Source organism: Panthera uncia, chromosome A2 (genome assembly GCF_023721935.1).
Source record: "Panthera uncia isolate 11264 chromosome A2, Puncia_PCG_1.0, whole genome shotgun sequence".
Taxonomy (NCBI): Eukaryota; Metazoa; Chordata; class Mammalia; order Carnivora; family Felidae; genus Panthera; species Panthera uncia.
In genome coordinates, this window is record NC_064816.1 from 52,220,594 (window position 1) to 52,244,929 (window position 24,336).

A 24,336-nucleotide genomic window follows, 5' to 3' on the forward strand; every position below is an offset into this window, starting at 1 on the left:
CCGAATTTTATTCAGCCCCCGACCCAGGCAGGCACACAATCTGGACCGACATTCTCTGAGACATTGACCTTGGGTGGGTTCGCATAGCTTTATTTTCTAAGTGCTTTTTGTACTTCCTGACATTTCTGCAGGAAACCTGTGTTCACAAATCACACCAAAAAAAAAAAAAATCCCTATCAAATGTGTCAATAACTTAGAAAATCTGCTTAATAAAAAGGAATCAGTGCTCAGAATAGAAAATTTGAAAAGATAAAGAATCTGTCCCCACCCCGAAGCCAGTACAGGAAAAGGCTATTTTTAAAGCTAAAAATTGTTTATTTTTCTTTTCTCACTTCTCTGTTCTCATTAATTCTAGAACCGGTATTTGTGGGATTTTGTTTCAATTGTATGAATTTTTCTGTCCTAGTTCTTATTCTTGATAAATGTATGCTTAGTTTCTTCCCCATTATGACGGAAAAATAATTAACTTGAGTAGCTTCTAATTGGGAGCCAGTTTGCTAATGACCCTTTCCCGGGGGATGGCATTGAACACACACACACACCCCCCCAACAGCTTCGGCCCTGAGCCAGCAGGGTGGGCCGGGGGTTCTGTGGCAGTGCTGACCCTGAGGAAGGTTAACTGCTGTGAGGAACAGATTGCCCCAATGGAAACAGTCCAGGGTTACACCGGCCTTGGGGAAACTGCGTATTTCCTCACGTGAAAAAACGGGGTTTTCAAGATTGATGAGATATTCAAGGGGCATGTGTAAATATCAGCTGTCTTCCTAGGACAGTCACCTTGACCTCCCCACCCATTTGGGGTCCACTGTGGAGACCGCCTGGAGGAAGCACAAAAGAGAAGAATAGGCTGTGCAACCTGGTTTGTGTCCCCACTTTGCTGCTCCCTGGCTATACGACCTGCGGGGGTGGGGGGTGGAATTCCTCCACTGCATTGAGAGTCAGTTTCTACATCTGTAAAATGGGCATAATATCCTGTTCCTCACAGGCCTGTTCTAAAGGTAGGTAGGAGCAGGACCCACATGGCAGCTATGACATCTTCCTGGAGGTCCCATGGATGCCCTCCAAGCTCAGGAAGGTCGGCTATGGGTCAGGCCCAGAGCAAGCAGACATTGTCCCACTGAATCTTGCCATTGCCTTCGCAGAACTAAGGTATCTGCCCAAGATTGTGAATGAGGATGGCGGAGGCAGGGCTCTAAACCTGGCTGCCCTCTCCTTTCTACTACAAGCTCACCTTTCCCTCCTTGGCCATCTCAGGATAAAGGCTGGAGCCCACGCAGGTTTTCCCATCAGGCTTTTATTATAAAGAAGGTTCCAGAGCTTCCCAGCCACCCCCTCCAGCCCAGCCCCCACGGGCTCGGAGCCAGTCCCAGTGCTGGCTGGGTCTGCTGCAGGGGGAGCCGGGTCAGCCACGGAGGGTTGCTTCTGACAGGAACAGAATGGGTGATTTTTTTTTTTTTCAGGCCTTTGGGGGGGGGGGGGGGGGGGTCTCTGCCAGGTCTGCCTGTCCTCTGGAACAGTCATTTCCAGTGTTATGTTGGGAGCCCCTAGGGACCCCTCCCCAGGTCCTCTGCACAAGCGGCAGCTATTCACAGTTGGCGCGTGAGAAGTTTTTTAATATATAAAAGCTTTAAAAAAAAAAAAAAAGTGGTGCTATCTTTAGAAACACTTCCAGCAAGATCAAGTAGCCCAGCTACAGCCTTGGTGCAACTTAGCCCCCTCCCCTCCCTTCAGCACCTGTCCCCTCGTCCTCTGCCCGCCCCAGCTTGTGGGAAAGCCCACGGAGCCTGCCCACGGGCCGTGGGCACTGCCCACTCCACCAGCAGCCGCTCAAGCAACCACAGTCTGACACCGCTTGAAACCGTGTGCCACCAGAGTCCTCTCTGGGTGACAGCAGACGGAGACAACATTGTGGCGGTCGACGCAGAAACCGATCCAGGGCTGGTGCAAGGAGGCCTCCCCTCTGCCACATTGGATGAGGTAGTGTTTCCGGCTGCGGCCTCTGGGCCGGGGGGCTCTGCTTGAGGGCGCTGGGCCATGTAGGGCAGGGCTTCAGCAGCAGTGGTGGTGGTGGCAGAGCTGGGGGTGGGGAGGCTCTGGCCAGGCTGTGCTGGCAGGGGGCGGGGGCTGGGGGTGGGTGGGCGGCAGGAGCCTTACCAGGCACTAGCTGCAGCTTTCAAGTCCCCAGCCCAGAGATCGGGTCTGGGGGCAGGTGGAGAGGCCAGAGAGAGGTGCCCAAGGGGCCAGGGCTGGGGGGTTCCTCTGCCAGGCTCAGAGGGGCCCTTCCATTCCCCCCTCCCCAGAAGCTGACTCTGCTCAGTCATTTCCCAGCCGCAGAGGCACGGGGATCAAAGTGAAGTCGAGGGCAGCGTGTCCCTCCCCAGCACCGTCTCCCACAGGCTCAGGCCTCACTGTAGCACTCATAGATGTTGTCCTCCATCAGAGCCACCACCTGCTCAAACTTGTGTTGCAGCTGGGTCCTCCGGGCAGTGGGGTTCGCCTCCAAGGCAGTCATGATCTGACAGGGAAGTAGGGGGCAGCTGGGTCACAGCCCGAGGCCCTGGGCCCCAGAGGCTCCCACCACAGTGGGGGAACAATCTACTCGCTGCCTGATTTCTACTGCTGGCAACCAATACCTAAAGCACAAATGTCCTGGGATGTGAATACTTGAGCAGGAAACTTTCCTGGGGTTTTCCTGAGCAGAGTGCAGGTGGGCAGGGCAGAAAGCAGGGGCGGGGTGGGGCCGGGGGGGGGGGCGCCATGACCCCAGACCCGCAGGGGTGCTCACCTGTGTGCGATACCTCTTGGCATATTTGTAGATCTCAGCCATGGCCACGTTGGTGTTGAACTCGTTCTGGTATTTCTGTAAGGAAGCAGGTGGAAGTGGGGAGGGGTGGTTAACCCACCCTTCAAAACAGCCCCTGGCCCAGCCCCAACGCTTCCACACAAGCCTCCAGCTTCCCACAGCCCCTCCTTGGGGGTCAGGTCCCGAGCCCACAGGGCCCCTCTGGAGCCCGCCGCACCCGCGACTCCTCAGCCAGGTGCGCGTTCATCTCCTGCTCGCTGAGCGGCGTCATGTCGTGGATCTGCTTGTAATAGCGCTGCACGATCTTCCGGTACTCAGGAATCTCCTTGGCATAGAGGAGCTTGTTGGTCGGAGAATCCTGGGCAGAGAGGAGTGGGGCGGCGGGCGGATAAGGCGGCGGGCGGAGACCAGATCTGTCTGTTTCTGGACAAGCCCTCGTCCGTCGGCCACACAAAGGGCCCCATCACTTTGGACCAGGGGCTCTTTGCCCCCTCCCAGTGCTGCCCTTTGGCATGGAACCCCTGCCCTATTTTCTATGGGACTGAAGGGGGAACCACTCCCTTTAGGGGGAAAAGTGCACAGGCTCTGTGCCAGCTCTTTGTCGCACGCTGGCTGTTCCGTTTGTATCCTCGCTTAGGGTTATGGGTCTTGGTGGCTAAGATTGTTGGAAGCCCGATTGCTGGCTCAGTGGAATATTTCCCACTGCATGTTTCCAACGCCTGAAAGCGAAACGCGCCAAGTACGCTCCCAGTTCTTTGTCACGGGCATCCTGCCTACGCAGACCGTATGTGAGAAGTGATGGCATTCTCTCTCATGGCCTCTGAAAGTCATGGGCTGAAGGTAGGGCCGTGCACCCGCCATCCTGTAGTGCCTGGTCTAATTATACCATCTCGTTAATGTTCACAGCAGCCAGCATTGTCCCCCGCCTCCCTGCCCCTGGCCAGGTAGTTTCCTCTGCCTAGAATGCAGTTCTCCCTCCTCTCCACTCTCTAAAACCAGCCGGATCCTCCCCCTGCAGAGCTCTTGGGGATATCCCTCCTGTGTGCATCTCAGAGGTCTTGGTCACCTGTTCCCCTCTGCCCACTCTTTCACTCAGTGCCCACTCAGAGGCTCTTGACCATCAGGACTGCTACTTGGAGCCTGGCTGATTCCTTCATGATACTGTACCTGACCAAGCAGGTTTCCCACATTGATACTGGCTTCCCCGGGCCTGGCCCTATGGCCTAAATGTTAGAAGGTGGTGCTGGGCACACCTGAGGCAGGTGCAGGGTTTCTGACCACAGGGGCCAGTTTCTGGGCACCTGCCTCTGTTGGAACATCCCTGCTCATCCCATGTCCCCACCACCGCCCCTTCGCCCCAGCCATGAGCTCCTTGGGTTTCTCTCCCAGGAAGATCTGAGGCCCATGCACCCCACCTGGGCACCCTCCTCCCACTCTGACAGTAGGCTGCCCGCCCCAGGAGCAGCAGACCTTGCCCAGCTGGAGGTCGGAGATGGAGCAGGCATCAATGAAAGCCTGAGCGATGACGGAGAGGCAGGCGTCGATGTGGTCTGTCTTGTCAATGTCAAAGACAAACTGGGGGTTCTTCAGAATGTTTACCCAGAACCGGAGAGGAAGGCTATGGGATGGGAGTGATGGAGGTGGGGTGAGGGGTGGGGCAGCAAAGGAAGTGGTCGTTGAGGGGTTCGAAGGAGGGAGGCAGCCAGGCCCAGAGGACAGGCTGGCTTTACCCCCTGCCCCCCCCAAGGCCAGAGGGGCTTAGACCCAAGACGGAACCTCCGTTTGCTCATCCATAAATAGGGTTGATGACCATCTCTGCCAACTGTAGCAGCTGAGGGGCCAAGAGCCAGGTTTCTGGCATGCAGCGGGCAGGACACTGGGGCAGGGGCTGCAGGCCCAGGCTACCTTCATACCCGCTCCCAACCCCCCACAGAACCTTCTGCTCTCACAAGGGAGCCTCAAGCCAAGTCCTGGTTCTCATTAGAAGAAACCCCCCCCAACCCTGCCCTGCCTGGCAGCACATGGCTCCTCCTCCCAGCCCTTGCACGGCAGCAGGAAGTCCACCATTAGCTGGGGCCACTGAGCAGCCAGAAAGGGCTGAGGGAGGGCAGGGCCTGGATATTTGGCCTTGGTCTCAGGAGGCCAGAGAGGGTTGGTAGTGCCCCCACCCCAGGGCCACCCACTGACTCAGCAGCTTGGAGTGGAGGACCCTCCCCCAGAGGTCTGAGAAGCCCCTGCAGCTGCACAGAAACTTGTAGGCATCATTTTTACTGAGGTTCAGGCTGAAATTTTCAACAAGTTGTGGGGTTCTGTGACCTGGAAAGCCTTAAAGGAAGGCTATGAACTGGGTATAGGAGTCAGATCTCGTGGTTTTGAGCCCGGTTCTGCCACTGCAAGGGCTGTGTGATCTTGGGTGGGCACTGCTCTGTGAGCCTTGTGCTTCTCATCTGTCAAATGGAGCTGAGGGTACCCGCCCAAGAGGGGTGGAAGAGAGAAATGATGGTAAGGACAAAACTTATACAATGCTTGCTTTTAGTTAATTCTTACAATTAAGGTGGATCACTTTTATTGCCCTGGTTTTACAGCTGGGAATACTAAAGCACAGGGAGGTGAAGTCACTTATCCAAAGTCACACAGCTAGGGAGCGGCAAAAGAGGAACTGAATCCAGGCAGGTGGACTGAGAGACCAGGGTCTGAACTGCTGCACTATTGCTGCCCACGTTGAAACAATGAAGCTGCACATCCCTCCCTGCCTGCCCGCCGCCCACACACCATTGGCCCACCAACCTGTTGGTCTTCCATATGTGCAGAGTGTCAGGATCTGAGATCCCCCTCTTCTCAGCCTGCTCCTCCAGGAAGTCAAAGAAGTACTTGACGGCCAGTGGCGGCTTGTCTTCACGGATGCTCAGGATGGCCTTGAACAGGTCATCCAGAAACTTCTGCAGTGTGCCCTGCAGAGGAGTGGGGTGGCTACGGTCAGCCCAGGGCCATGTGGGGAGGGGAGTGTGCACCTCTCCTAGCTTCAGGGAGCTCGGAGTGCTTGGGATGGCGAATGGGAAAGCCATAATACTATCAGGCTGGTCACCTAACTTCTCTGGACCTTGGTTTTCTTGTCTGTGAAATAGGTTAGTGAAATTCTCCTCCCAGGGGTACTGAAAGGACTAATCCAGATACTGGAGCACAAAGCGGGGAATGAGTAAGGCCACCTGAGCTATGTGACCTTGGGGGCAGTACTGACCCCTCTGGGCCTCTGCTGCCCTGTTACTTTGGCTAATACAGAAGTTGTTAGGCACCTTTCATGGCTATGAGCAAATCACTCCCCAGGAGCAGCACAAAGCCCTCAGCCTCTCGTGCAGGGAGCCCTTCTGCCCCCACAGAACTCTACCCCCCCACCATACCCAGGCATGTGCACATAGCTGGCCCGTTGACGGGGAGGAGAGGTGAGGCCCACCTTGGTGGACAGCAGGCGAGTCAGGTAGATCTCTGGTAGCACCTTCTTGCGGTGGCTCTGTCGGTGGGACTTCTTGGGCTCTGCCAGCTCATCCGTGGGCAACACCTAGGAGGCCGGGAAGGGGGCCAGTCCAGCACCTGGTACCACCCTTGGCCATCCTGTGGGTGGTCTAATCCTACAACCCACAGGTACCTGGCTCCACATGCGCTTTGTGGTACCCAAGGGATGAGGGTGATTCTGGGACCTATCCCCTGCTCCCTAGTCCCCAGCCTTTCCCAGGGCTGGGAATGTTTTCCCCAGAGGCCTAGGGTGGCAGGAAGCCAAGTCCACACCCGGTGAGGGCGGGCGCCCCCAGGGCCAGAGGCCAGGCACTTACCAGATGGAAATACTTCTCCGTGTCCAAGTCTTTCACTGTGAGATGGAAAACACAATAAATAAGAGAGAGGAGGGGAGACAGAAATGGAGACATTAAGATGGAGAGAGGCAGAGAGAGAGAGATCCAGAGAGACACCGAGAATGAGATAGAGGCAGTGAGAAACAGACACATATGAGAAAGGAGAAACAGAGGGACAGAGAGAGAGTCAACACATGGACAGGGGGAAGACCCTCAGAGGGGAAAAGGCTGGCTGCCCTCACCCCCTCCACTGCCCAACCCAGACCTCCTAAGCTGTGGGGACAGGCCCAAGGTCCTGCTCCTGACCTCAGGAGGGGCCCTGAGATGAAGGGAGCTGAGGACCCCATGCCTGGCAGATGGGCCTGGGAGCCTGAGGGTGTGGATGGGGGGTGGAATTGAGGCAGGGACACAGCCTGAAGCCCAGATGGGCAGACCAGCTCCCCCTCCAGCCTGGCAGCTGCCCAGACCTCTTGAAACCACATCCCGCCCTTTTGGGGCCTCTCTCTGGCTGCCCGCAGGATACTAGCCTGAGGAGGCCTGGCCACAGGCCCTGCCCAAGCAGTACTGGGGCAGAGGGGCTGGCCTGGCCCTTGCCCCAACCAAGGAGACCATAGTCCGGCCCAGCCCTGCCTCTTAAAGCCTCAGGTTCCCTATGATGACTGCTCAGAAAGAGCCCAGGCCTGGCCTAGACACCCTCCCCATGTCCACAGGTGCTACCTCGGCCCAGTGTGTTGTCCTTCTTGTCTGTGAGGCTCATGGCCAGGGAGGCACCTTCGGGGATCTGATAGGAGGGGAGAGGCTGAGGTCAGAGGTCAGAAGTTAGAGAGGGTGGAAGTGGGGGATGGGTGGGGCCGGGGCCCTCACCTTGTAGTGGGCCAGTGTGTTGAGCTTCTTGCGGCCATCTTCCACCACAGATGTGTCGTCCAGGTCCCGGAGGATATAGCTCTGTGTGCTCGAGGCGAACCACTCTGGGGGCAGGGAGCAGGGTGTCAGGGGCGGGGAGCTGGCTGGAGGGCCCAGCACCAGCCTGGGCCCCCCAGTGAGAGGTCTCTTGCTCTCTCTGTGGAACCCAGGGCAAGCCATGCCTCTCTCTGAGCCTCTATTTTTCCATCTGTAGAATGGGGAGGAGGAAAAAGATCCAGAGGAGAGGGTATGGTGGGCACAGAGCAGGTTTAGAAATGTCCTCATCTTTGACATTGTTACTTTATTAATGCCAATGAAATAAGAAAAGGTACCACGTGTGAAAGGGATCACATACCTTCCATGACCCCACTGTCCTTAGGTACGGACTCTGCCCTTCCAGGATCTGGGTGACTGAGTGCCTGCCCAACCTCATCACCTACCCTATCCTGGCCCCGGCCTACCAGCCCTGGCGAGCAACCTGCTGTGAACAGTCACTGCACCTAGCACCTATTTATCATCACAACCTGGTACTTGGAACAGGGCCTGGACAGACCAGGTGCTATGAAAAGCCTGTGGTCATAGAACGAATGTTCTCAGCTTTTTGGTCTAACTAGAACTCCTATGTATCTTTCAAAACCCACTCCAACTCCCCCTCCTTGAGGAAGCCTTTCCTGAATACTTTTTGCTGTTGTTTGCAGCTTGCTCACACTGCAGTACCCGTCTCCCTGCCAGAATAGGCGCTCCCTGGTGATGGGCATCTTGTCTGATCATCCATCTCCATGTCCCTGGTGCCTCAGTTAACGTACATTCACTAACTGAAAGGAGTATACAACCAAGGCAAGGGACAGCTCCCGCTGGAGCAGCCCAAAGGCTAAGGCCTGCCACCCGGCCCTTGCCCACCGAGGTCAACGTCCTCCGCACGTGGCCACTGAGAGTAGGGCACATTCTTGCAGAAGGCTTCCAGAATCTTCTCTTTGACCTGTGTCAGCGTGTCTGTGTCCATGGCCCGCACACTCAGCGAGTCCATGCCACAGCCCTGGAAGGACACGTTCAGGTTCTGCATGAGACAAGAGAAGACAGTCAGCAAGTCCCTTCCATCGCTACCCAGGGCCCAGGCAAGGCAACAGCTTGCCCAGGGTGGCTGGGTCACGATTAAGGTCAGGATGCTCCGGGCATGCGGGTTCCCCTCCCAGTCAGCCTGGGAGATGGTTCCCACCTTGCTGCCCAGCTAGCTGCCCTGGTCCCGCCCAACTTACCCGGGGCTTGGCCTCAATGTTCTCCCGCAGCAGCCACTCCTCGTTGAGTGTGTAGCGGGCCTTGCCTGTGATGGCATCAATGGAGCCCTTGTTGATCTGCTGCTTGATGGCGCACAGGAGCAGGAAAAATGGCTCCCCAACTGTTTCCTGGGGTGTGCACAGGGCTGTCAGAGGCCCAGCCTGCCCAGCCCAGCCTGCCCAGCCCAGCCCAGCCCACACTGCCTCCCTGCCCACCCTCCATGTTCCAGGTCTCAAGCCTTTGGCCATGCTGTGGCCCCCACCTGGAATGCCTTCACCACCCCTTCTGCTAACACCTCCACACTGTGTAACGTCCTCCTTTTGGATCCTGGTGTCATTCTCCCCACATCTCCCTGCTTCCTGTGTATTACACCCCTTCCTGCCCCCTGTGTCTCCATGGATTCTAAGGTGGAAAACCACTGTCTGGGGGCAGGCACATTCATTTGGTCATCCCAGCAACTCTTCCAGGCATGGGATATCCCCCTCGCTGCTGAGGCTCAGAGAGGACAATCAACCTTCCCAGGGTCACCCAGTGGGGAGGTGGTAGAGCTAGACTCGAGCCCCCAGATCAGCTGGCTCCCAGGCCCGTGACTCTGCTAAGCCACCCAGGGTGCCTTTAGGGAGAACTAGAACATGGAATGTGGTGTCAAATCACAAGCTGGTGAGTAGAGAGAGTCTTGGGACAGGCTGGGCCTCATACCCCAACCCTCCTGCTAAGCCCTCAGACCCGAGCTTAGGGTCGCCTCTTCCAGGAAGCCACCTTGAGCCCTCTAACCAGGTCCAAGGCATCGGTGGTGGAGTGCCACTGTGTGGCATTTATCGCTCTGTATTTTAATTGCCATTTCCACACCTGTCCGCTCTAAGCCTGGGGGAATCTTAAGGGCTGGGACTGGGCCTGATTTATCATGTGAACTCAGAGCTGTGGCCCAAAGGCACACAAGGGAGGGTTTGATGACCAAGACAACAATCTTCCAGAACAAAGCCCGGTGTCAGTCTCCGCCCTGAACTTGCTCCGAGCCCCTACAGGAAGCCGGGTCAGGTCTTCCCTGAGCCTCAGTTCCCCTGTCTGTATAATGGACCCTCCAGGACTCTCCCTGCTCCCTGAGCCCCTCTTTCCTCATCTGCACAGAGATGACAGAGTTGACGTGACATGGGCTTGGGAGGTGGTGGTCCCCGCTGCCCTGGTGGTGCAGTTCCGCCCCCCTCACCCGCAGACAGCTGTACATGCAGATGGACATCCAGTTGGTGAGCATCTTCTCAACCACAGACTCCGTGCGCCGCAACATGAGCTTAGGGTTCTTGGCAGCCGAGGCGTCGATGAGGTCCACCAGCAGCTCCTTCATGATGCCCGTGTAGTACTCGAGCTTGCCGTGGAGCGCGATGGTCAGCAGGGAGGCCAGGCTGCACCTGCGGGTGGGTGTGGGGCATCAGCACTGGCTGCACCCGGAGGCCCTGGGATCTGAGGAGTGGGGGGAGGGGGTGCCGGTGTTGCCTTGTGGGCCTGGCGAGCCCAGGTATGCCTGTGTGGGTGGTGCCTGGCAGATGGTGGGCACAGCTCAAACCCACCTGGACAAAGGGCCACTTTCTCTAGCATCCACAGTAACCGCTGTGCCCATGAGCCTAGACCTTGGGCATCCAGGCCCAGAAAAGTCAGGAAAGGGCCTGGTGCTGGGTAGATGCCCATTGCCTAGCAGGCAAGGTGATTTGCAAACTGCCCCAGCCAACACAGGACGGGCTGTGTGGCCTCTGACAGGCCCCTGTCCCTCTCCCAGAGCCTTGCAGCCTGACCTGTCACGCACTGCAAAGTCTTTCTGCTGCTCCAGCGCATGCACGAAAACAATGAGGAAGTGCTTATTGTTGAGCAATGAGGAGAACAGGCTAATCCCCTCTTCCATGTTGGGCCGGCAGCTTTCCGGGATCTGCGGAAGCAATTGGTGCTGGGGAGTCCACAGGGATTTGGTGCCTCTACCAGGCCTAGGAGTCAGCACTTATAATGCCCTGAATGTCTCCTTGAATGCCTCCTGGGATGGGGAGCTCACCACCTTTTCATGGTAGAGGTCTCTTAACTCCCCATGACTGGGAATAATGGCTCAACTGAGCTGAAAAATGGGGCTCACAGAAGGTCAAAGGTGCCTGGAGGTAACCCAGATTCCTTCTACATGAGAACCTCTCATTTTCCATTCTCTAAGCAGCAGATGGAGTGGGATGTCCAGAAGGGCCCAATCCTCTCTCCTCACTACCTGGCTTAGGGTCAGCACTTACCACACTGTGAATGGACACTTGAATGCCTCCTGGGATGGAGGGCTCACTATCTTGCAATAACTGACTCCTCCCAACTCCTGGTGATTCAGACCCATGGATCAGATGAACAGGAAAGTGGGGCCCAAAGAGGGGTAGGTTGGCTCTAAGTCATGCACCTGCATGGGGTACTCACCTTCCATTCTCCCAGCAATGGGTGGGTCTCCTGCACCGGGGCACTGCCCTGGGAGTTGAGGGTCTGGGAGGGCAGCACATAACGTTCTTCATAGAGAGAGGAACACTGTAGGGGCAGACCACCCCCCAGCATCTCAGCAGGGCTGCGTCTCCCCTCACCAGCACACAAGGGCCGCTCAACAAATGCAAAGGGATGCCTTGTCAGGGAAGAAGAGGCAGTAGGCCATGCGCAGGGCCTTAAGGGTCCAGAGACCCAAGGGGCTTCATGGGGGAAAGGAAGGGGTGGAACCTCACGACACGAGGTGTGGCAATGCACAAGGCTTAAGAGGAAGCAAAAGCAGCTCAGTGGGGAACGGGAGAAAGCGCAGAGAGGCCAGCGGGAACTACAGCGTGGACTTGTTTGGGCTGCTGCAGGGTAAACAGTGCAGAAGGGCAAGAAGCAGGGTAGTGGACACCAGCACATATGCTTTTGCTGGGCCCGGGAAGGTGGGGACAGGGCAGCAGCCCCTGGAACGCAAAGAGGGGTGGGAGGCTTGAGGTAGAGTCCCGTGGGCAGGAGGAGGGGACCTGGCAACCAAAAGCCTGACTGGAAAGGGGCCCACCAGGGCTGAGAGAGGCTGGGGGGGGGGGGGCACTGGGGGCTAGGAGAACCCCCTTGGTGAAGGGAGAGGCAGGCCCTACCCGCCAGGAGACTGGGGCTAAGAGCCGGCTTCCATATGGACAGTTAAACATCAAATGAATAGAGAAGAAGAGTGAGAGGAGAAACTGGGACCCCTCCCTTGGCAGGCGAGGGCAGGTGGCCAGGGCTGCCATAAATGTGCGTGAAGGTTACGCATTGCTCAAGGGGTCCACATAGCACCAAGTTTTCCCATCTGTTTAAAAGTGCCCTCTAGGATGGCATGGCTCAGAAAGAGATCAAGGAACCCCCGAGGTGACTGGCAAGGGTGCCGGCTGACCTTAGGGAAGAAGGTGCGGGTCACAAAGTGCTTATACTCCAGGAAAGGGATGCCCTGGCTGCGGTTCAGCTCCTTGGTCAGATCAGTCATGTCTGTCTGCAGCTCGGCAAACCCTGGCGGATAGGCAGGGAGCTGTGAGTAGATCCTGAACCCATTCCCCAGATGGGAAAGCCAAGGTCCACAGTCCCGCATGCTCCCCACCCACTACCTTTTCGGATTTCCTCTCGGATCTGAGATTCCATCTCCTCCATCTGCAGCAGAGTCTTCTGCCAGTAGCGCTCTGCACGGCGGCTCTTGGTACAGAAGACAAACAGGGCTGCAGGCAGTAGAGAGGCAGGTCAGGCCTGGAAAGCCCTTTGGAAAACAGTTGTCGGCACATGGCAGTGTGCAGGGCCTGGGCCTGGAGTGAGAGGTCCTGCTGGCTTCCTGCTCCTCTGGGCAGGGTGTGGGAAGGTGGACGGTTGCCCCGGCCGACAGTCCTCCCCTCCCTGGTGGGCTGAAAACTCCTACAGGGTAAAAGGTTGGGGAACGCCCTGGAAAATAACTCTGATGTCCCATTCTTATAAAAAGAAGTGGTGTGTGTGTGTGTGTGTGTGTGTGTGTGTGTGTTTAAACTAGTGGTAAACATTATAAAATAAAGGTAGTGGGTCAAACACTTAGAAAGCAAGTATGAAGAGTAAGACAAAAGTAGTAAAATTAATTAAAATACGACAATTAGCTAAGAGATACATAAAACAAACAGATGTAAAGTGTGTCATCAAAAATATAAAATGGGGGAGAGTAAAAATATAAAGCTCTGGAATGTGCTCAAAATTGACTTAATATCAACTTGACTGTTGTTATAGGGGTGACTGGGTGGCTCAGTTGGTTAAGTGTGCGATTTCAGTTCAGGTCATGATCTCGCTGTTCGTGAGTTTGAACCCCGTGTCGGGCTCTGTGCTGACAGCTCAGAGCCTGGGGTCTGCTTCGGATTCTGTGCCTCCCTCTCCCTCTGCCCCTCCACTCCCCTGCCCATGCTCTGTCTCTCTCTCTTCCCAAAATAAACATCAAAAAAATTTTTTTAAAGAAACTGTTATAAACCTAAGATGTTATATGTGAACCTTGCAGTTACCACAAAGAAAAAACTTATATAAAATACACAAAAGAAAAAAATCTAAGCACACCACTAAAGAAAGCTGTCAGACCACAAGGGAAGAGAGCAAAAGAAGTAAGGAACAGAGAAAAACTACAAAAATAGCCAGAAAATAATGAAATGGCAATAAGTATGTACCTATCGATAATTACTTTAAATATAAATGGACTGAATTCTCCAATGAAAAGACATGGATGAACGGATACAAACCAACACAAAAACAAGATGCATCTATCTGCTGCCCATGAGAGACTCATTTCAGAAGTGTGGGGACACAGGCTAAAAGTGAAAAGAATATTCCATGCAAACGGAAACGTAAAAAAAGCTAAGGTAGCAATACTTCCATCAGACACAATAGATTTTAAAACAGAGTCAATCCAACAAGAGAATATAACATTTGTAAATATTTCTGCACCCAACATGGAAGCACCTAAATATACAAGGCAATATTAACAACCCTAAATGGAGAAGCAGACAACAACATAATAATAGTCGGGGAATTTAACACCCCACCTACATCAATGGATAGACAACACAGAACATCAATAAGGAAACATCATCCTTAAATGACGCACTGGACCAGCTGAACTTAACAGATATATACAGAACACTCCATCCAAAAATAGCAAGTGACACCTTGCTCAGTCTGGGTGGCTCAGTCTGTTGAGCATCTGATTCTTGATTTTGGTTCAGGTCATGATCTCATGGTCGTGAGATAGAGCCCCATATCAGGCTCTGCACGGGGCCTGAAGCCTGCTTAAGAGTCTTTCTCTCCCTCTCCCTCTGCTCTGCCCCTGCTCACATGCACTTTCTCCCTTTCAAAATAAAATAAAATCTCAGGGCGACTGGGTGGCTCAGTTGGTTAAGCATCTGACTTCAAATCAGATGATCTCACAGTCCATGCGTTTAAGCCCTGCATCAGGCTCTGTGCTGACAGCGCAGAGCCTGGAGCCTGCTTCAAGTTCTGTGTCTCCCTCTCACTCTGCCACTCCCCTACTCACGCTCTCTCTCTCTCTCTCTCTCAAAAATAAGTAAACATTAAAAAAATTTAAATAAAATCTCAAAAACCGCAAAATACATAGTTTTTTCAAGTGCACATGGAACATTCTCTAGGATGGGTCACATATAGGCTACAAAACAAGCCTCAATAAATTTAAGAAAACTGAAGTAATATCCAACATCTCTTCTGACCACAACAGCATGAAACTAGAAATTAATTACAAGTAGAAAATGGGAAAAGGCACAAACATGTAGAGACTAAGCAACATGTTACCGAACAGCCAATGAGTAAATGAAGAAACCAAAGAGGAAGTAAAAAAAAAAATACATGGAGGCAAATGAAAACAGAAGCATGGCAGTCCAAAATCTTTGGGTTGCAGAAAAAGCCATTCTAAGAGGGAAGTTCGCTAGTGATACAGGCCTCCTTCAGGAAATGAGAAGTCTCGAATGACCTAACTTTAAAGGAACTAGAAAAAGAACAAAGCCCAAAGTTAGTAGAAGGAAGGAAATAAAGATCAGAGGAGAAATAAATGAAATAGACTGAAAAACAATAGAACAGACCAATGAAACCGAGAGCTGGTTCTTTGATAAGAAACAAAATTGACAAACCTTTAGCCAGACTCATCCAGGAAAAAAAAAAAAAGGACTAAATTAAATCAGAAATGAAAACAGAGAAATTGCAACTGATACCACAGAAATATAAAAGATAACACTGTACATTACACACCAACAAATTAGACAACTGAGAAAAAATGGATAAATTTCTAGAAATATATAATCTTTTAAGACTAAATAATTAATAGAAAATCTGAATATACTGATTACTAGTAATGAAATTAAATCATTTTAATTAATTAATTTAATTAATTAAATTTAAAAACTCCCCAAGGGGCGCCTGGGTGGCTCAGTCGGTTAAGCGTCCGACTTCGGCTCAGGTCACGATCTCGCGGTATGTGAGTTCGAGCCCCGCGTCGGGCTCTGTGCTGACTGCTCAGAGCCTGGAGCCTGTTTCAGATTCTGTGTCTCCCTCTCTCTGACCCTCCCCCGTTCATGCTCTGTCTCTCTCTGTCTCAGAAATGAATAAATGTTAAAAAAAAAAAAAAAAAAAAAAAAACAACTTCCCAAAACACAAAAGTCCAGATCCAAATGGCTTTTTTTTTTTTAATTTTTTTAACATTTATTTATTTTTGAGACAGAGAGAGGACAGAGTATGAACGGGGGAGGGTCAGAGAGAGGGAGACACAGAATCGGAAGCAGGCTCCAGGCTCTGAGCTGTCAGCACAGAGCCCGACGCGGGGCTCGAACTCACTGACCGCGAGATCATGACCTGAGCCGAAGTCAGACGCTTAACCGACTGAGCCACCCAGGCGCCCCAGATCCAAATGGCTTTACAGGTGAATTCTATCAAACATTTAAAGAAGAGTTAATACCAATCCTCCTGATATTATTCCAAATAATTGAAGAGAAAGGAATACTTCCAGACTCATTTTATAAAGTCAAAACCAGATAGAGACTACAAAAAAAGAAAATTACAGGCCAATATCACTGATGAACAAAGGTGCAAAAAATATGCAAAAATATTAGCGAACCAAATTCAACAATACATTTAAAAAATTGTACACCATCGAGGTGCTTGAGTGGCTCAGTCAGTTAAGTGTCTGACTCTTGATTTTTGGTTCAGGTCATGATCTCACAGTACAAGGGATCAAGGCCTGCATCAGGCTCTGCGCTGACAACATGGACTCTACTTGGAATTCCTCTCTCTCTCTCTGCCCTTCTCCCATTCATGCTCTGTCTCTCTTTCAAAATAAATAAATAAATAAACTTTAAAAAAAAGGATCACACACCATGACTAAGTAGGATTCATTCCAGGAACACAAGGATGGTTCAACACCCACAAATCATACAACATGATACACCAAATTAACATAAAAATGAAGCTAGAAATCATATGATCATCTCAATGGACGCAGAAAGAGCCTTTGACAAAATTCAACATCTACTTATGATAAAAACTCTCAACAAAGTGGGTATAGTGGGAATGTACCTCAACATAATAAAGGCCATATAGGACAAACCCACAGCTAATATCAAACTCAACGGTGAAAAGCTGAAAGCATTTCCTCTAAGATCAGGAAGGATGCCCATTCTCATCAATCTTATTCAACATAGCACTTAGAAGTCCTAGCCACAGCAATTAGGCAAGAAAAAGAAATAAAAGGCGTCCACATTTGAAAGGAAGAAGTAAAACTGCCACAGTTTGCAGATGACATAACATATGTAGAAAGCCCTAAAGATGCCACCAAAAAACAATTACAACTATTAAACGGATTCAGTTAAGTCACAGGATACAAAATTAACATACAGAAATCTACTGTGTTTCTATATACTAATAAAGAACAATTCAGAAAAAGAAATAAGAAAACAATACCATTTACAACTGCACCAAAAAGAATAAAATGCCTAGGAATAAATTTAACCAAGGGGGTAAGAAATCTGTACTCTGAAAACTATAAGACATTGATGAGAAAAACTGAAGATGACACACAAAAAAAGGAAAGATATACCACGCTCATACCTTGGAAGAAGTATTGTTAAAATGCCCATACTACCCAAAGCAATCTACAGATTCAATGCAATTCCTATCAAAATACCTATGTTATATTTCACAGAACTAGAATAAAGTATCCTAAAATATTCAGGAAACCACAAAAGACCCCAAATAGTCAAAGCAATCTTGAGAAAGAAGAACAAAGCAGGAAGGATCATGCTGCCATATTTCAAACTATACCACAAAGCTACTGTAACCAAAACAGTACAGTACTGGCACAAAACCAGGCGTATAGATCAATGGACTAGAAGAGAATCCACAAATAAACTCATCCTTGCATGGCCAATTATTCTTCAACAAAGGAGGCAAGAATATACAAGGGGAAAAGACAGTCTCTTCAATAAATGGTGTTGGGAAATCTGGGCAGCCACATGCAAAAAGAATGAAACCAGACCACTTTCTTATACCATATACAAAAATAAAGTCAAAGTGAATTAAAGACTTAAACGTGAGGCTTGAAACCATAAAACTTCTAGAAGAAAACATAAGCAGCAAGCTCTTGGACAGCAGTCTTAGCAATATTTTTTTTGGCTATATCTCCTCAGGTGAGGACAACAAAAGCAAAAATAAACAAATAGGATGACATCAAACTCAAAAGCTTTTGGATAGTGAAGGAAACCATCCACAAAATAAAAAGGCAACCTATTAAATGCAAGAGGATACTTGCAAATGATACATCCGATAAAAGGTTGATATCCAAAATATATAAAGACCCATACAACTTAACAAAAACCAAACAACCTGATTAACAAATGGACCCAAGGAGACATTTTTCCAAAGACCACACAGATGGCCGACAGACACATGTAAAGATGCTCGACATCACTCATCGTCAGGGAAATACAAATCAAAACCACAATGAGATAGCACCTCACACCTGTCAGAATGGCTCGGATCAAAATGACAAGAAATAACACGTGTTGGCAAGAATGTGGAGAAAAGGAAGCCCTGGTAAACTGTTGGGAGGAACATAAATTGATGCGGCCACTATGGAAAACAGTATGGAGGTTCCTCAAAGATAAAAATAAAACTGTCCTAGGAGCCAGCAATTCCACTTCTGGGTTATTCATCTGCTGAAGAAAACAAATATACTAATTCAAAAAGATACATGCATCTCTATGTTCACTGCAGCATTATTTACAATAGCCAAGACGTGTAAGCAAGCTGAGTGTCCCTGGACAAATGTGTGGATAAAGAAGTAATGGTATACATACATAAAATATTACTCAGCCCTAAAAAAGAATGAAATCTTGCCATTTGTGACAACATGGATGGATCTAGAGGGTATTACACTAAGAAATAAGTCAGAGAAAGACAAATGTTCTGTGATTTCACTTATATGTGGAATCTAAAAAAACAAAACAAACAGAAACACTCATAGATACAGAAAACAATCTGGTGGTTGCTGGAGGGGAGGGATGTGCAGGAATAGGTGACATAGGTAAAGGGGATGAAAAGGTTCAAACTTCCACTTATAAAACACATGTCTTGGGGATGTAATGTACAACATAGGGACTATAGTCAATAACATTATAAGAACTTTGTATAGTGACAAGGCAACTACATCAAAATACTGAATCACTGTGTTGTGCACCTGAAACTAACATAAAATTATGTGTCAGTTAAAATGAAACAGGGGTCTCCCAGGCTCAGGATCCTTGCCAGGTGCAGTGGCACATGTGTGTAGTCCCAGCTACTTGGGAAGCTGAGGCAGGAGGATTGCTTGAGCCCAGGAGTTCTGGGCTGTAATGTGCTATGCCAGCCGGATGTCCGCACTAAGTTCGGCATCAGTATGGTGACCTCCCGGGAGCGGGGGACAATCAGGTTGCCTAAGGAGGGGTGAACCGGCCCAGGTCGGAAATAGAGGAGGTCAAAAAAAATAGGGGTGAACAGTGGCTTTCTTTGGGTGAGAGAATTATGGTCGATTTCTTCTCTTTCTGCTTTTTACCATTTTCGATTCTTTCTACGATGACCAGGTGTTAACTTGTGAATTATGAAACATTTAAAAGGTGACACAGTAGTATTATATTATAATCCCTTACTGGGGTGGGGAAGGGGGAAATATACACACACACAGATGACCCTTGGACAGCTGGGTTTGAACTGCACAGGCCCACTTACCTGTAGATTTTTAAAAATAAATACAGTGAGTACTGAAAATGTATTTTTTTCATCCTTATGATTTTCTTAATAACATTTTTCTAGTTTACTTTATGGTAAGACTATAGTATATAATACATATAAATACAAAATGTGTGTTGATTGTTTATGTTATTGGTAAGGCTTCCAGAAACAGGAGGCTATTAGTAGTTAAGTTTTGGAGGGAGTCAAAAGTTATACATAGATTTCGGACTGTGGGGCGGGGGGTGGTCAGCGCCCCCAGCTCCATGTTGTTCAAGGATCAACTGTATCACCTTTACAACCATCAGTTTAATAGTGGGATAGCCTACCAAATGTGTAGGTTAAGCTTCCCTTTTAAGCTCCTCCAGTAGCCCCTTACTGGTTCCGGGACAAGGTTCCAAGTTCCTCTGCCAGGCAGTCAGGGCCCACAGCCTGGACCCAGCGCATTCCCCAGCATCTATCATCCTCCACCCATCTGTGCCGCAGCCAGGGCACATCTCTCAGTGAGTAACCCACCACCAAGCTTTTGTTTCAGCTGTGTCCCCAGCCCATCACTCCTCTTCTCCTATCTGCCAGTCTTCTGAGGGGCTGGGACAAGGTGGGGGCAGGTGTGCCCTCCAAGGTGTCACAAGAATAAGTCTCCTTACCAACCACAGAGAGCAGCAGCAGGACACTGCAGATGACGATGGACACAATGATGGCGGTCTCACTGCCCCCCAGCTGCAGTGTGGCAATGGTCTGGTTGAAGTTCCCTACCTGGATCTGGGCAGAGGTGGGAGGAGGGAGCTGTAGCTTCCCCGGACTCGTGCTTTGGCTCCTCTCCTCACTAGCTGTGGGGTCCTGGGCAAGTCACCTAACCTCTTTGAACCTCAGAGGCCACATCTATAAACACAGAGATAACCAGGCCCACCTCCTGGGGATGCTGTGAGGGCTAAAGGAGATGATGCTTGGCTAGCCCTGGCAGAGAGGGGAGACTCAATATGGACTGTGTTTATTACTACGGTCTGGGAGGGGCAGTGGAGGAGCCGAAGGCAGGGCAGTTCACAGGACCTGGCTGCTGTCCCCAAGTATCTGGAGGACTGTCTGATGACCAGGGAAACAGGAAAAGGCTGAGGAGTCAGAGGGCATAACTGGGACTGGGGTGCAGGTGAAAGGGAGCTTTGGCAGTCAGACCTGTCCTGGGCGGCATGTGCTGCCTTCAGAGGGAAGGGGTTTCCTGTCCCAGGAGGCATGCAAGCAGGTACAGCATAGAAAAGGTCTCATTTCTGGCCCTTCTGGGCACTCCTCCTGTATCCCTCCCCTCTGTGACTCTGCACGTGACTGGCAGCCCAAACTCGACGTGGAGCATCAAGTGGAACAAGGGAGACTTCTAACGGCCTCTGAAAGTCCAGCCCCATCAGGCCTATCTGGGGCCAATCACTGCCCTGGAGCAGCTGACTAAGTTCTTGGGCCTCATCTGTCAAGTGGGGATGTAAAACTCCACTTGGCGTCATCCATTGAGCATGACAACACTTAGCTCTGATATACTGGGTGAGGGGCAGGGCTGGGGGCCAGGTCTGCCTCCACCTGGGGTTCCCCGTTCACTCACTGTGATGGGCAACTGCCCCTCAGCCGTGCCCAGGGACTCGTTGACCGAGCAGTGGATGACTCTATCCGAGACGATCTGGATGTCACAGGCCACTTGGCCTATTTTGATCCGGTACTCGTGGCTCTCGAGCCCTAGGCTGTCCTGCTCTTTCTGCAGGAACAGAGAGGGAGTGCTTGCTGAGGTCTGCAGCTGAGCCCGGCCCCGCTCACTCCCGCACTGGTACCCACTGGAACTCACATGGATGACCAGGGTGAGGGGCTCCCCGGGGTGGTGCTTGATCCACTTCTCCCTCTTGGCCGTGGAGAACTGTGGGTCAGGGAGGTAGTCCAGGCGGAACCTGCTGCCCCGCCGGGCCTCCTGGGGGTCCAGCAGCTCCTCAGCTACAGCCGCCTCATCGGTGTAGGCCCTTCCATTGATGAAGAAGTCTACCGGTGCCGATGCATTGCTCAGGGCCCCAGGGGACGGGCAGGTGATTAGGGTGGAGTTGAGAACTTTGCAGAGCTGGTAGGGAAGGGCCAGGGCCAGGGCCAAGGTTGAGGATGGACAGACGGGCAGGAGAAACAGGGAGAGATTGAGGTTTAAGGAGACGGAGAGAGAGAGGGAGAGACAGAGAGAGAGGCAGAGAGAAGACAGATGCAGCAGCGTGAAGTCAATCAGGGCTACTGGCCGCTCCCCACCCACCTTGGTCCCAGCCCCCTCACCGTGGGCTCCCGGCCGATATGGTGCACAGCCATGGACACATTCTGCACCATGTGGAAACGCTCGCCAGCCACCGTGATGGTCCTGCCGCCACTATGGGATAGAGCGGGCCCTGTCAGCCCACCCACAGCCCTAGAGAGTGAGCTCAGCCAGAGGTCAGGGTCTGGGGTCTCACCTGACGGGGCTGCGGCGGGGACTGATGGCCGTGATGACTGGGTTCTGCATGTACTGGAAGGTGAGGTTGCTGTGCACACAGCCCCGGCGCTCAAAGCGCACACACACGGACACGGGGGCCGGCAGGGCACCCTCGGGCACCGTGCAGGTGATGCTGGTGTCCATGCGCCTGTGGGAGGGCAGCGGCACTGTCAGCACAGCCCCCACCTCCTGCTGCTTGCTCCTGCCTGCCCCATCGCCCAGGGCACAAGCCCGCATGCCTGGCCTGGATAGGCCTCCTCGACTCGCCCCAACCTGGTCTTCTGCCCCCTCGTACAGGAATCTGTTGTTTGCACATACCCACTGCCACATCTTTGCTCAGGCTGCCCTCCCCACCTTCAACACCTTCGCTTTTCCTCCAGCCCTGCCCGTGTGTTCCAATTCTGCCCCATCCCGCCTCATGCAAGAAGCCCTCCCAGAGTCCCTCTCTCAGAGCTGAGGAATGGCTCTGAAAGAACCAGCTTTTTTCCCAGTCTCAGATGTTTCTATTTCCTGCGGGAATGTCTGCTTTCCTGAGAGCTGAGACTTTGCTGGGCTCTTCTTGGTGTCCCCAGCAATGCCCATCAATGGGGCCTGGTACACAGTAAGTGCATAATAAAGACAAAGGTATTTCATCAAAAGGCTCTGGACCACACCCCTGGGCCAGCCAGAGGAGCTCCGAATGTATATGACCATCACATTTTTCACAGCAGAGGTCACTTATGGAGCTCCTACTGTATGCCGGGCACAGAGTACTACTCACAATTACTGTTCTTACCAGATGAGGAAACTGAGGCTCAGAGAAGGGAAGGGGCTTGGCCGAAGGGACACAGCCGGTGAAAACCCGAGTGATGCTTGGTGCAAGGACGTCATTCCACCCTTCCAGCCCCCAGCCCTCCAGTTTCCCTGGGCAGGAAGGGGTGGCCCAGGCCCAGGGGCTTACACAAGCTCCGTGCAGGGCTCTGTGTCGTTCACCAGGACTTGGAGCTCAGAGCCCACATGGAGGTCGCTCCCGTGGATTGTGATCCTGGTGCCCCCTGCCTTGGGGCCCTTGTCAGGCTCTAGGAATTGAACCTGGGGCAGCTGTGAGGAGGAAGACAGGGGGTCAGGCCTCAGGCCACCCCCCCAGGTGTGTGTCTGGTGGGGTGGGCAGGAGGGTGGGTTCAGCCTTCCTTACCACGTAGGAGAAGCGCTCCCGTGACTTGCCCTCTTTAGAGGCGTTCACCGTCACCACGTCTGAGAATGCCTCTGGGGCTGGCCCTGTAGCGCACACAATCCTGGGGGGAGGTAGCTTGGGTCAGGAGAGCAGCTGGAGGGTCTCAGGGGCTGGGTAAGCAGCACCTGGGTTCTCTCTTGAATGATGCCACCCCCCACCCCGGCTATACCCCGAGGGTATGTGGGCTCTCCACCCTTGCCCTCAGCTTCCCGCCTCTCCGACTCACAGCTGGGACTGCCATTTGGCTGGGACAGCCAACGGCATCACCCACATCAAAATACTGAAACCATTCCCTATCAGCTGGAAAACAGCCACTCTGAAACCCCAATGTCACCCTGATGCCAGGCTCTTCCCCAGGACTACCCACCTCCCCTGCCCACCCCGCCTGACTTTCCCACAATTCTACAACTATGTGACAAAGGGTGAGATAAGATGGTCTCTTGGGATCTGAACATTCTCCAACCATGAGGACATTTGTTGGGCTGGTAGACTGATAGCCTTTCTGCAAGCCTGACTTACAGCTCCCCCGGCAAAGGAAATCAGCTCACCCCCTGCTTTTCTACAGCCCCTCTGGGCCAGGCCCCACAGCGGTAGGCTTAGACCTCTGCACCACACCAGCAGCCCCACACTTTGTTAACTACAAGGTTTTTGTTGCTTTTTTTAAAAAAATCAATGCAAGGCTTCTATGAAAGTCCGGCTGTTCTGGAGGAACCTGGGAGGGCCTCCCAGAGCAGCAGGTGTTGAAGTGGGAACTTGAAGGATATGGAGAAGCGTCCAGAGTAGAAAAGGGCGGAATGCACAGGGGTGGGTAATGGCTTCAACAAGGTCTGGAAGACCTTGCGCCACTTCTAGGGAGCGGCAGGGTGCTGAGGAGGGTGGGAAGGCAGAGGAGAGAGGGGAGGGCAGAGCTGTGGTTGGCACTGTTGGGAGGGGCGGGGGGGGGGGACGCTAGAGGTCATTCAGAATAGCCCTGGGGACTGCCACTACTCACTCCTCTGACACCGTGTATCTGTCAGCCAGTGGCTCACAGGCCACACTGCCAATCCACACGCCATGGGCCACGTCGCTAAGCCGCCGGCCTAGGTTCCTGCCTCGGATGGTCAACAGGGTCCCGCCGTCCAAGGGGCCACTCAGGGGCTCAATCTGCCAGGTGACCAGAGGACGAATGATGTTCTGAGGCTGGGACGTCAGCAGCTTTCCCCACCCACTGCTGCACACACCCAGGCAAGTGCACGTACACCTGCTGCTCAGGAGGAGGTACGGAGGCTCTGAGGGGGCGGGGGCTGCTGCTCACTGGACAGGTCACGGGGGCTGCCAGTGAGGATGTGCCCACATGGGTCTGGGGATGTGAGTGTGCAAAGTCAATGACACCTGCGAAGGGTGGGGGCTTCTGTGGACAACGCAGTCTGCTCCCAGTGGCCATGTCTGACCACATGATCTCGCAACCCAACCAGAGCTGACTGGGTCAGGGATGGGCACCTGACCCAGCCTACGCCAACGAGAATTCTTCCACCGGACTTCGTCTTAGCTAAAACTCAGGCTCGGTTGTTATTGCCGGCCTCAC

At 52.3% G+C, this 24,336-nt stretch overlaps 1 protein-coding gene across 2 annotated transcripts in view; it reads right to left on the reverse strand.

Moving 5' to 3' along the window:
• Positions 1 to 1,468: 1,468 nt before the first annotated feature.
• Positions 1,469 to 24,336, reverse strand: part of PLXND1 (plexin D1) — a 59,456-nt gene continuing 36,588 nt past the window's right edge. The window contains exons 13-36 of one of the 2 annotated variants that reach the window (XM_049641028.1): positions 23,764 to 23,915; positions 22,734 to 22,833; positions 22,500 to 22,639; positions 21,540 to 21,707; positions 21,367 to 21,457; positions 20,903 to 21,166; positions 20,666 to 20,815; positions 19,725 to 19,839; positions 12,423 to 12,530; positions 12,215 to 12,327; positions 11,260 to 11,322; positions 10,614 to 10,744; positions 10,034 to 10,232; positions 8,808 to 8,954; positions 8,452 to 8,608; positions 7,513 to 7,616; positions 7,366 to 7,429; positions 6,631 to 6,665; positions 6,255 to 6,359; positions 5,591 to 5,754; positions 4,274 to 4,421; positions 3,021 to 3,161; positions 2,786 to 2,860; positions 1,469 to 2,515 (exon numbers count right to left, since the gene is read on the reverse strand). In XM_049641028.1, coding sequence (XP_049496985.1) covers positions 2,399 to 2,515; positions 2,786 to 2,860; positions 3,021 to 3,161; positions 4,274 to 4,421; positions 5,591 to 5,754; positions 6,255 to 6,359; positions 6,631 to 6,665; positions 7,366 to 7,429; positions 7,513 to 7,616; positions 8,452 to 8,608; positions 8,808 to 8,954; positions 10,034 to 10,232; positions 10,614 to 10,744; positions 11,260 to 11,322; positions 12,215 to 12,327; positions 12,423 to 12,530; positions 19,725 to 19,839; positions 20,666 to 20,815; positions 20,903 to 21,166; positions 21,367 to 21,457; positions 21,540 to 21,707; positions 22,500 to 22,639; positions 22,734 to 22,833; positions 23,764 to 23,915 — 3,051 coding nt within the window. In that variant the 3' untranslated portion in view covers positions 1,469 to 2,398. Of the gene's footprint in view, positions 2,516 to 2,785; positions 2,861 to 3,020; positions 3,162 to 4,273; positions 4,422 to 5,590; positions 5,755 to 6,254; positions 6,360 to 6,630; positions 6,666 to 7,365; positions 7,430 to 7,512; positions 7,617 to 8,451; positions 8,609 to 8,807; positions 8,955 to 10,033; positions 10,233 to 10,613; positions 10,745 to 11,259; positions 11,365 to 12,214; positions 12,328 to 12,422; positions 12,531 to 19,724; positions 19,840 to 20,665; positions 20,816 to 20,902; positions 21,167 to 21,366; positions 21,458 to 21,539; positions 21,708 to 22,499; positions 22,640 to 22,733; positions 22,834 to 23,763; positions 23,916 to 24,336 lie in introns of both variants that reach the window. The other variant, XM_049641027.1, reaches the window with a different exon arrangement.